This window comes from Hibiscus syriacus, unplaced genomic scaffold (assembly GCF_006381635.1).
Source record: "Hibiscus syriacus cultivar Baekdansim isolate YM2019G1 unplaced genomic scaffold, ASM638163v2 tig00112636_pilon, whole genome shotgun sequence".
In the NCBI taxonomy this organism is placed as follows: Eukaryota; Viridiplantae; Streptophyta; class Magnoliopsida; order Malvales; family Malvaceae; genus Hibiscus; species Hibiscus syriacus.
The window spans coordinates 49,439-62,719 of record NW_024063373.1 but is presented as its reverse complement, the minus strand read 5'-3'; the positions used below and the strand labels follow the sequence as shown (position 1 = coordinate 62,719).

The 13,281-nt window shown below is 33.1% G+C and overlaps 1 protein-coding gene and 1 pseudogene across 1 annotated transcript; both read left to right on the top strand.

Annotated features, from left to right (window-relative positions):
* Window positions 1–4,340: 4,340 nt before the first annotated feature.
* On the top strand, window positions 4,341–5,684 carry LOC120182297 (protein ALP1-like). The gene has a single exon (XM_039187287.1). The coding sequence runs from the start codon at window positions 4,475–4,477 to the stop codon at window positions 5,546–5,548; it is 1,074 nt and encodes a 357-aa protein (XP_039043218.1). The 5' UTR covers window positions 4,341–4,474; the 3' UTR covers window positions 5,549–5,684.
* A 2,048-nt stretch (window positions 5,685–7,732) lies between these two features.
* On the top strand, window positions 7,733–12,490 carry LOC120182299 (annotated as a pseudogene).
* The last annotated feature ends 791 nt before the right edge of the window (window positions 12,491–13,281 follow it).

Sequence of the window (13,281 nt, the reverse complement as noted above, 5' to 3'; positions counted from 1 at the left end):
GTCCCTAAACTATATGCAAATGATCTTTTTGGTCATAAAACTTTCAAAAGATACAAAATATTCATTAAATCAGCAAGTTGATATTCAGTTAAAACGATTATCAAAATTTTAAAGAAAAAAAAAATATATGAATAGTTAAGTGATTATTTTATGATTTTAATAGTTGAGTTATTCAATAAAATAATATTTTGTAGTTGAGGAATTATTTTATAACTTTTAATAATTAAAAGATTTGATAAAATGATATCTTATAATTTTGAATTGTCTGTCTAGTTCAGTTGGTAGAGCACAAGGCTATTAACATTAGGATCGTGGGATCGAGTCTCACGGTGGGTAATTTATAATTCAGAGGTCTCCATGGAAATTGCTCTCAATCTAGTGTTGGGAACAGCCTACTATACTACCTCCTTCTTACCTCATTACATATGTAAATAAGGGTCAACTAAAATATCTTATAATTTTAAGATCATTTATGTACTCTATCTAATAAAATAATTATTTGCCAGTAGAAAATGAATCACCCACTATAAACAGGGTGCGTCGTAATCAAACAACTGCCTCCACGAATTACGTGGAAAATAAACAGTAGAGGTATCAATGGCTGCGTTCACACTTGCTCACGTTTTAATAGGTTACAGCGTCAGTCTTATCTTTGACATTACCGTATTTGCATGGATCAAAGCTATATGGTTTGCAACTTTGAATTCTTTTTATATTTTATTTCCTTAATTAACTCAAACGGAAAAAGCTTACCCCTACATTTTTCAATAAAAAATCTAAATTACTAAATTGAAAATTTAACTCCACTTAAGATTTTTTTGTCATGGACTTTTTATTTTTAAAAATATAAATTTTATATTAGATAATAGTATTAAATTTCAATTAATGTTAAAAAATCAAATGAGAGATTTATAAGAAATATAATTTTTATATAATTTTTATCAATAAAATAAAATTTTATATTTTTATATAAATATTAATATGTAATTCATTGACCAATTAATTTGAATCAGAGTATTATAGCAAATATAATGATCTTTACAACTCTATTTCTTTCATTGATAATATTTTTTTTAATTTTCATTCATATTTAAATAATATAATATCTTGTATCACTGAATTAGTTAATTAGGAGCAAATTCAATCTTATATCTTAAAAAAATAAAGAAGAAAATAATCAAACCCATTCTCACTCATTTCTTATTACCATTTGTACAAATAATTAAAGAGAACATCCGTTTCAGTTATGAATTAAAGAATTTTTTAATTTATTAAGTGAGTTTAGTAATTAAAATGAGTGATGCTTTCTCTTGCTGTCTTACGTTTACCTAATTGTGTATGTAGGATACGTGCGTCGTTAATAGTTAACAAATATTATAAGTAAATATTATCTTGTAATTATCTTATTAATTTTCTATTTAAAAAATTATTATTACTCTTTAACTCTGATATCTGATTATTTTAAATATGAACTTATTTAATTGTTATTATTTAAACAAATCTTATTTAATCTATAATTTAAAAAATAAAAAACTTTTTATTATTCGATCTAAGCTTTAATTAAATTTACAAATGCTGTCTACCCTATTTCGTACGTGTCGTAACCGTCTTTCGGTTCGGGCCCCGGGATTGGGCTTCGACTTAGGTAAATGTGGATTGGAGTCGCCACCGATCATTTATTTAAAAATAAATAGGTAGATCGGATACCTTATTTCTTACCTGATCTGCGTCTTACCAAAGATGTGTCGGATTCGGGAGTCGGTTACAGTCAAGGAAGGGTTAGCACCCTTGGACTGCCCTTTCGGTACTACATAATTTCCAGTTGTCTTTAATTAAGAAAATTGAAAGTTAAATTAAAAAGTAAAATATTGATCCAAATCGCTTACCACTGATTGTTTGAAGTTCTCTCAAAAAGCCGAGGAAAGGGTTAGGTAATGAAAGTAATAAAATAGAAAAATAAGGCGAACAAACGAAATAATATAAAAAAAATAATGTATACAAAAAAAAAGGAAAGAATGAAATATGACTAAATACAAAATAAGATATGCAAAAGAAAAAAAACGAAAATACAAATAAAGAAAAAGAAGAAAATATAATAAAATATAAAAAAATACACATAATAAAATAAAATATAAAACAATGAAAATGAAAAAAAAAGAAAAAATATGTGTAATATACATATAATAAAAATAACAGTTATAATAGTAAAATAGTAATGAAATAATAATGATGAAAATAATAAATAAAATATATATATATATATATATATATATATATGTAGAATATAAAAATACATAAAATATATAAAATAAAAAGTAAAAAATGAGTAATACATATACGTATATAATAAAGAATATAATATAATAGCATAAATAAACAAATAATAATAATAGTAAAAAGTAAAAGGGGAATAAAAATAAAAATGGAATAAATAATTAATGAATGAAACGAGAAATATATATATTAAAGTATTAAAAAGGAAAATATCAATAATAGGTAAAATGAATATATATATATATATATATATATATGTATATACATACATAAATACAAAAAAAATAAAATGTTAATAGAAATATAATTATAAGATAAAATGAGTAAGGTTGGTAAATAATAATAAAAAAATACATATATAACGTATAAAATTATAAGATGTAGTAGCTAGATAAAGAAATGACCAAAAAGTTAATTAAAATAATATATATGTATTAACACTAAGTATATAGATGAAATATATAGAAAATACGTATATATATATAATTACATGAATAAATAAAAAAAATAGTAATAATAGAAATAATAAGGATAATATAAAGAATAATAATAATAAAAATAAAAATGGTAAAAGAGTATAAAAAGAAATAAGTAAATATATACATATATATACATATAATAATAATAATAACAATAATAATATATATATATATATAATAAAACGTAATATATAAAAAAAGATTTAAAAAATACGAATTGAATTTAACAGGGACCAAATTGAAAGTAAAACGAATTGAGTGGTCGAATTAGAATAGCATTGGAGTTTGAGAACCGGATTTGGGGATCAAAATAACAGACTTTTAAAATAGGAGAGACCAAAAGCGGGTTTACCCTAATTTAAGGCAAAACACACGGATTCTGACGTGTATGGGTATTATTTAACTCAAATTTTTTTTTAAAAGCTTTCGTTTCCCTTCTCTTCATCTAAATGGATCAAAACCCATCCCTCATTTTCTCTGTTTTTGTTCATCTGTGTTCTTCATAATGAAGAACACAGTCGCCCCCAAACCCAGAAATACGATGGCACCGCCTCACCGACCGCCTTGGATTGGCGCCGGCTGCCCGGTCATCGGCGGCAATCTAAAAAAGTTTTGATTTTTTTAGTAGATCTCGACCCCCACTTCTCCAAAAACATATTGGTTTTTAAAAAATTAGCCTCAGGAGAGCGTAAATCTAAGAACGAAAGTTCGAAGAACTCCCCCCTTTTGTTCTAGGCAAAGCGTTTGAATCAAAAGAACGGTGAGCAATATCAACACATGCGAAGCAGGAAAATGACCACAATCGAAGGTAAAACAAAACTACCTTTATTTATCTTCAAGCTTGTTACAAATGCTTTGAAATCACTATTAACTTGCTCGTATTTTTCTCTGATCTTTCGTGAGTAATCCTTGTCTGTGTGAGTGTTCTAGTTACATGTGATTTATAGCCTTAGATTTGAAGAGTCATGTTCCGATTATAATGCTTATTTGCTGATTTTGTGGGTTGCTGGTGAGTTGGTGTTCCACACGTTTGTTTGTTGCCGAGATAATCGATTGCGTGGAGCGTGAAAAGCGGCGACCGAGCGGCTGGGACTCTTCACTGGCGGCGCTGGATGAGAAAAGAATGCTAGGGTTATCAAACCCTAGCTGAACCAGTTCAGGTTGGGTACTTGGACCCGGTTTGGAGCTCTAAGCGATCTGGGATAAGAGTGGGGGAGATCCAGGGTTTCCAGAAACCTTAATCTTCTGCGTGGGCTGCTTTGTTGGGCCACTTTTATTTGTGTGTAATGGATCTGGCATTACAAAGTAAAGAAACTGTATTAATATAATAATAATATCATATGTATATATAATATATGATGTACGTAGTTCCCACTAAAATATGTAACACGCATATATTGTATAAATATATATAGTTATAAGCAAGGACGAAATTGTGTGTTTTCAGTACGCATCCACTAGGAGACAACGATGTCTTATCAAGTGTCAACTTCAATCTCTTTACGTTCACACCTTTAAACCACTTTTTAAGCTCTCAATAGCAACAATCGTTTACCAAACATTTTCTTATCTAATTTCGGCGGTCTAATCACTTCTTCTTCCTTAAATGCAACAGTCTGCAGCTCAAACGCCCATTTCTTCTTTCTCCTACACTCCACTCTTTTTCCCTGGAAAATATGAATAGTAGCGACGTTCTTCATAACCGGTGACGAAACCAGAGAATGCCCGTCGAAGAAGATGGTTGTTCCAACGATGAAAAAACCATTTTTGATTCAACACACAAGAGAAAGGCTCGAACCACGACGGAATTTATCTCCGACGACCGTGTAAGGAGGAAGATTTCCAGTCCGACGGCGACATCTGTTATTCGAACTGAAAAGGAATCCGGGTCTAGTCAGAAATTATGGTGGAATGAGTGTGACGGACCCGATTACCCGGAAGATGAATTCAAGAAGGCGTTTAGGATGAGCAAGTCAACGTTCGAGCTCATTTGCTCCGAGCTCAACTCTGAAGGCGATGAAATCGCCACGTTTAGGCAAAGTGTGGCGGTTTGCATACGGCTTTTAGCGACGGGAGAACCGTTTCGACTCGTCTCGAAACGGTTCGGTTTACCCATCCCGACATGCCGTGAATCGGTCCTCGTCGTCTGTTCGGCGATACGCACCGTTTTGATGCCGAAGTATCTGCGATGGCCGGACAAGAATTCGTTACGAGAAATAAAACAAGAGTTCGAAGCCATCTCATGGATACCAAACGTCGTCGGATCAATGTCCACGACCCATATCCCGGCACCACCACCACCGGCGGCGTCGATGATAGCGTATTTCAACAAAAAACAAACGGAACGTGACGGGAAAACCTCGTACACTGTGACAGTACAAGGCGTGGTCGATCATAATGGGATTTTCACCGACGTTTGCATAGGCTGGTTGGGATCAATGAACGACGATCAAGTGCTGCAAAAATCATCCCTTTATCGAAGAGCAAACGGCGAGTTCTTCAATGGAGTTTGGGTCGTGGGGAGCAAAGGGTATCCATTAATGGACTGGGTTTTGGTTCCTTACAATCGAAGACGATTGACATGGGCACAACATGGGTTTAACGAGAAGATTGGTGAGATTCAGAGAGTTGCTAAAGAAGCGTTCATGAGATTGAAAGGGAGATGGTGTTGTTTGCAGACAAATAGTGAGTTCGAGTTGCAGGATTTGAATGTTGTTGGAGCTTGTTGTGTTTTGCATAATATTTGTGAACTGAGAGGTGACGGGTTTGAGTCTGATCAATGGGATTTGAGTTAGTTGACGATGAAGAAGAAGAAGAAATGGCGGGTGAAACTGATTGAGATCGGTAAGTTCCATGGAAGCTAGAGATGCCATTGCACATAATCTTTTACACCATGCATCCTATTAGTATCTAGGACAATATTTATCATAAAGTTTAAAGTATTTTAGAGGTAATTAAACTATTTTGTAATTAAACTATGAAATATTACTTTTGTCACTAAATTTTCCAAAGTTATATATCGATTATTAAATTTATTAAATTATAATAATATGATCACATCGATGTTATAATAATTATAATAGTTTATGAGTTTATTGATATTTTATAACATTTTGATAAATTTAATAATCATTTAATAATAATTTTATATATTTAATAATTAATTTTATAATATTATGATAAAATTTAATGATTATTTTATACTAATTAATTTTTATAATTCTTTAATAAACTAGTTAAGTGACATCTAATATATCCTACCTTACTATAAAAGGGTTTATTGTAAAATTTATTTGATGTGATGTTTAAAATTGTAGATTTGGTCCTTTTTGAAATGAAATATTAGGTTTTAATGTACACATATTATTAGATAAAGTCCACCAGTTTAGAATATAAACATAACACAAACAAAAAAAATTAAATTAGCTGACTCTATTCTCATATGTAATGGGGAGTTAAGGTAGTAGGCTGCCTCCAACGCCAGATTGAGAGCAGCTTCAGTGGAAGACCTCCGTTATGAATTGCCCTCAGAGAGACTCGATCTTACGACCACAAGGTTAAGAGTCTTGCGTTCTACCAACTGAGTTAGACGGACAATTCCAAAAAAAGTAAAATTGATTTAATAAAATTGTTCAAAATGAAAGGTAAAAGTAAAATAACATATTTAAAATGACTTCATTTTATTAATCAGTTTAACATAGTTGTTCCAAGTTAAATTTTTGGATAAATTACACAAATGGTCACTAATATTTGAATAAATTTTTTATTTTCTCACTAAAATTTCAAAAGTAACAAATTGGTCACTAATGTTATCGATTTATAACAAACTAGTCACTAACATTATTGATTTATAACAAATTAATCACTAATGTTATTGATTTATAAACCTAAAAAGTCATAACTAACATGTCACATCAACATTTTGTTACTCCAATAACAACTGTTGATGGCTGAGTGACAAATTGATCAGTAAAATTCATGTTGTTACCTTCTATTAATTAGGGCTTATGTGGCATGTTATACCTCAGTTAACCTTCTTCTTTTTCCTCTTCGTCTTCTTCTTGGGAAGGAATGGAAAATGACCTTTCAACATCGACAACCGAAAAAAAGTCAAACCAAGCAAGTACATTTCTTGGATCATCTTTGTGCATAGTACCCTAGCTTGAACAGAGAATTACCCCATAAAAGAGATGATGAATATTTCTATGGAAACAAAGAATTACCCTATATATCTATTACAAAGATTCATCTCGAGTGAAATCCAAGCTTCAACAAGAAGCGAAGATGAACAAGAAGAACCAACTTCAACAAAGATTGCATGTTTTTTAATACATTGAATGTCTTTTGGACTATTTTAATTGATGCTTGGTAATAAGATGTTGAAGAATTTGACTTCTCCTGTGTCTCGTACCGAGCAACCATGGCATGTCGAACACTGGTGTCGAGAATCTGTGATCGAAATACTGATTACTCATTTGGTAAGGAACAACTGGTTTTAATGTTTTCTACGATCACATTCATTGCAAGAGATAGAAGTAGTGGTGAAACAAGAAGCTCCGGTAGTTCCTTATCGTCGCATGATAAAGGCATCGAGAGGTTACCGATTCTTCGAATACGAAGACGGGTGAAACAGGTAGAACCCCCAGATTGCTGGGCGAAACTCTACATAAGACGATTGAATATAAGGGGAAAGAACGAGGGTGAAGCTCCTTAGAAGAAGAAGAAGAAGAAGAAGAAGAAGAAGGAGAAGAAGAAGAGGAAGAGGAAGATGAAGAGAAAGAAGAAGAAGGTTAACGGAGGTAATATGCCACATCAACCCTAACTAACAGAAGATAATAACATGGACTTACTAAAAACTAACTAAAAATTTAATAACTGAATTACAAATTTTAAAAGTTAAGTGACCAAAATACAAATACTCTAAAAAATTAAAAACTATTTATATACTTTACCTTACAAAAACCCACACTCCCCACTCCCCACTCCCCAGTGTTACCACCCTGAACCCACCTTCAAAGAAGCATCAAAAGGAAGCCACGTGGGTTTTAGAGAGAGGGGGGAAATGGAGAACATAGATGAAGAAGGGAGCGGAGGAGAGGAAGCGTTAGGGTCAAGCTTGACGCTGGAGAAGGTGGCGGCGGCGAAACAGTTCATCGAGAATCATTATAGAGCTCAGATGAAGAATATTCAAGAACGCAAAGAAAGGTATCGTTTTTGCTGCTTCTTTAGAAATTTATTTAATTTTTGCAGTATCTGTGATCTTTTTTTGGTTGCTTAGAAAGCCTAAAAATTAAAGATAGGAGCTATGAATGATAGATTAGTTAATTTTTTTGGGTGGAAATCGATGAACTTCTCAGTCAACTGAAGTGCTGAACCTGACTTCAATAACTTCTTAAAAAAGTCTTTTTTTATAATTTTGACCTGATGAGCTTGGTGCTTGTCTTGTATGTGGCTTAGTAGGGAGTGTATAAGTGTTAAATCATGTTTCTTTGCAAGGAAATGAAACATTTAATTGGAGCAATTGAAACTGCTTTCCCCAAATCAGGGGTGGATTTTTCGGAAATTGGGATATCAAAGTATCCACATAATGATTTTTTTTGTGTGTGTGTTCCCCCCCTCACACAAACTTTAGGGTTAATTACACATGATCTGGTGCATGATTTAATTATCTATGCAAAGTTGACACACTAGCAAGTGCATGGCTTTCTTTATCTTTTTTTACTTTTCTCTGTGGAAGTCCCAACAACAAATATGCATTTTTTTTGGAAAACCTGGGACTAATATAAATATCTGTGTATTTCATGCTTCATTGATGTTTAGGATATGCATTTTCCCCCCCTCTTCGAAGTAATCTGCACATTTTATTTGTTGAAGTTGTTTAGGATATGCATTTTTTGTGCAGCATGCAGATTAAATATATGCTGTCGTAATTGAATTGTTATCTTTAGCATATCCATATCAAACCTACTAATGACTTGTTTTTCTTGAACTTGATGTATCCAAATGTTGTCAGCATTTCTGTGCTTGGGATTGATAGGTCAGGTTTCAAGTTAATAACATAACTTAAGTTCATCATTGCAGACGATGGGTCCTGGAGAGAAAGTTAGCTGCTTCAGATGTGCCCAAGGAGGAACAGATCAATCTGATAAAGGATTTAGAGAGAAAAGAGACGGAGTTTATGAGACTTAAAAGGCACAAGATTTGTGTCGATGATTTTGATCATTTGACTATTATTGGAAGGGGAGCCTATGGTGAGGTAAAAACTTAGAATGCCAATTCTTGTTATAAAGTCGTGCCTTCATAGTTTCTTTTATTTGAAATTGTTGTTTTCTGCTTCTGATTTATATTGCCTTTCATGCATTGGCTGTTTGGAGTTTTTTATTTATCATACTTTTTTCTGCAGGTTCGACTGTGCCGGGAGAAGAAATCTGGAAATATTTATGCAATGAAGAAGTTAAAGAAATCGGAAATGCTTATGAAAGGGCAGGTAACTAAGGACGCATGAAGCTATTATTTAGTTCCTTGTAGCATTTAATTTTTAATTGGAATCGGAAATATTTGTTGTACTGCTAATCTAACTTATGTCTTTGGCTCCTTAGGTGGAACATGTTAGAGCGGAGAGGAACTTGCTGGCAGAAGTTGCAAGCCACTGCATAGTAAAACTTTATTATTCATTTCAGGATGCTGAATACTTATATTTGATCATGGAATATCTTCCTGGTGGCGATATGATGACTCTGCTGATGAGGAAGGATACCTTAACTGAAAATGTGGCTAAATTTTACATTGCTCAAAGTATCTTGGCCATCGAGTCTATTCACAAACATAATTACATTCACAGGTTAAAATTTAAGCTTGCCCTACTATGTTGTCTAGTTTATTCATTTTGGAGCAAGGTGATGTGGTAATTTCGGTTCATAGTTGTTCAAGTTATGGTTTACCCATCTTATTTCTTTACATTCATTTTCTTTTCAGAGACATAAAACCCGACAATCTTCTTCTGGACAAAAATGGTCACATGAAGTTATCAGATTTTGGCCTTTGTAAGCCTATTGATTGCACAAATTTACCAGCAATCCATGAGAATAAGCCGATGGATGATGAAAATATAACAGAACCTATGGATGTTGATGCTGACAATAAAAGCAATTGGAGAAGCCCTCGTGAGCAGCTTCAGTGTTGGCAAATGAACAGAAGAATGTTGGTATGTATGCAATTGACTTCACAGTTGTACTGTTTAATGCAGCATTCGTAAAATACATTCCAGTGTATTAATTAATTAAAGCACATTAACTCCTTGAGATGTTTCTTTAAGGTATGATATTAACCATTCTCAAGTTTCCCATGCCAAGTTTCAGTTTTGGCTCTAATTGATGCCCCAATATTACATATTGGACTTTGTGAATTGCAACTAATGTCACATATCATTACTATAAGCATTTTTAAAGTTTCTTTCCCTTGCAAAGGATTTACAAACACCCACACTGTTGATTCAATTAGAAAAGTTTTCGGTAAGTTTCCAAATGAGTAGTTGCATAAGTAGTAATACAATCAGATTATGGCATGAAAAACTTGATTCAGCTGCAAAGTTTTCCAGCAATTTTTGCCATCTTTTTTTTTACTGTGAAGGCATTTTCAACTGTGGGAACACCTGACTACATCGCTCCTGAAGTGTTACTGAAGAAAGGATATGGCATGGAATGTGACTGGTTAGTTATATTTATTTTCAGTTATCTTTGTTTCTCGTGGTTGCAATTGGATCTATTACTTATTCTCCAATTTTTTGCTTCACCTTCATGCACGATGCATACCTGTTCTACTTTTCTAGCTGCACACCGTCCATCATTTTCTTGCTACAACTACAAAAGTGGGCTAATGCAGCCTTTTCTGTGGACTTCTTTAGGTGGTCACTGGGGGCAATAATGTATGAAATGCTAATTGGATACCCACCATTTTATTCTGATGATCCTCTTACCACATGCAGGTATATGCTTCTGCCTGCTTTATTTTCTCTTCTAGTTGATCTTTAACTTGTGCTTTCTAGTTTGGGTTGCTATAAAACAAAATCTTTTGTTTTAGAGATATATACTGTTATTTCTAATGAACTCCGATGCAAAAAAAGTCCCAGATGTGTAATGTACCTTTGTCGTGTATGATATTAAGTTGATATGCATCTATGTTATAGTTACTCCAATTGTGCCAAATGCTTGCTTGTGTAGTGTAATTAAGTTCTTTGGTGTCCTACTAGCACTATGCTTGATGTTCTGTTCTATGAGCATTCAGAGAGTAGACCCCTCTTCCAATGCACCATGATTGCTTTTACCCTTTTGCTTATATGTCTTGCATGCTGTAACCCGTTGTTCCTTGCTCCCTTGTCCTTCCATAAGTTTAAGAGGAACATTTTCCCTCTGGTAATCATGATGAAGATATTGTTCATTTTCCTGATATTTTGGTCACCAATTACTGTCAGATTGTGCACTGGAGGAATCACCTAAGATTTCCTGAAGATTCAAAGATAAGTCATGAGGCAAAGGATCTTATATGTCGATTGCTTTGCGATGTTGAGCACCGGTTGGGAATTGCAGAGGCAATCAAATTAAAGTAAGATTATGTATATTGAACTGTTATTTCTTACCAACTATTTTTGCTTCCTTTGGTTGATGACATGTAATTTTATCAGGCTCATCCTTGGTTCAAAGACATTGAGTGGGATAAGCTCTATGAGTTGGAGGCAGCATTTAAACCTGAAGTGAATGGGGAGTTGGATACTCAAAATTTTATGAAGTTCGATGAAGTATATATAACTCGAACTCCCCCTTTTTGTATTACTTTTATTTTTGCTTATTCCAAATACAAATCGCTTTCTTGATTACATATTTCTTAGTGAAATTAAAGTTATCTGTTTTAATCTGATTATTTGTTGAATTATCAGCAGTTGGATCCTCCAGCATCAGCAAGAACTGGCTTGGGATCCTCACGGAAGGTCTTTAACAAATGATGCTATCTGTAAACTTATTTTGTTTGCACCTTTTTTTAGCATGCGACGGGTTTGTGTTCTGTTCATCAACAGACATATGGTCTTTTGGTAGAGTGACCCGACTCTTGGTTCTAAAGACCAAGAATCAAACTCCGGTAACATAAGAAATAGGAAGTTTGTGTTCTATTTTCTGATCAGAGGACGCTATGAATGTGCAATCATGTAATTTTATTTCTTTATGCAGATGTTTTTAACTCCCAAAGACTTAAGTTTTGTTGGCTATACATACAAGAACTTTGATGTCATCAAAGGGCTACGCCATTTTGTCGGTATGCAATCCGTCTCATAGTTGTCAAGGTATTTCTGCTCCACTTAAAAAGAGAAAATTTGACACCACCTTTCTAAACTGTGCAGATTTCAACAATCCATCAATGGAGCAGCCATCCGTCGATTCTATATACAGTAATGGACCTTTCTCTTCTATCTTTTCTTCTTTCATCATCAACTTCCTACCATTATTGTAGTCATAGAAATGATATTTGTCTTTCTCCACTGATAGATTAAGTTTATCAATAAATGCAGGTGATTCGGGGGTAGGTTATCCTACTAAGATGTCAGCCGAGGAAACAGATATGCAGATGCTTGCTTCAGGTGATCCAATGTTGCCATAAAGTAACCTCCAAGACCGGCAGTTCTTGAGGAGTGGCTGCCATCCGATTACCGGAATCACTTAATGAAATGTACAGTAATATTTAAGAAAGGTCTCGAAAACCAGTTTCCGAGTCGAGTGGTGGGACGAGGGAAACTCTTCCCCCCCCCCCCCCCTTTTTCGGGCAGAAAAGGCTGTGTTAGAAGATTAGATGAGAGTTTGTGGATGCACTGGCTGCCCAGGTTGGCTTGTGTTAAAATTTGCCTTCACTAGTGGCAGTTTCTGGTCTAAAATTTTAATTGGTAGCACAGTACTCGTGAAACTCCATAGCCATATTGGGAGCAATGATACCTTCCCTTGTTGTGTAAAACTTATATTACCATAACTAGGAATTAGCTACGAGGAAACAAACATTTTCCTTAAAGAATGGTTTTCAGTAAAATTTTCCATCTTAGTACTCTTACAAATATTTTGTTGTATGATTTTATATTCTTAGTACGGAGTCTAGTGTTAAATTTTCAGTATTTAAAAAAAAAATCTATCATGCATATAATTGAAATTTCTTCCATTCTTCACATTAAAACAAATTAGATATATTTTAGAAAAAGACCCTTCCTAAGATTAGACAAGGGACCATAAAAAATATTATAAAATTAGATTTTAATGTTTTTTTATATATAGCGAAAATTTTATATTATTTATAGTTGATTTAGAGATTGTTGTTTTTTTATAAATATTTTAATATTAAATAACTATTTTTATAAAAGATGTTTATAAGTTGTTAATGATTAAGAAATATTTTTTATTAAGCTAAGGTGATTATAAGGTAATATTTGTTCTAAATATCATGATCAAGAAAGATGTTCTAGTATTTCCGAAAGATCTGAACTTGAATCCTCGTT

What these genes read in the sequence shown, in the direction of transcription:
- LOC120182297 (XM_039187287.1), top strand. Translation starts at nt 4,475, where the DNA reads ATGCCCGTCGAAGAAGATGGTTGTTCCAACGATGAAAAAACCATTTTT.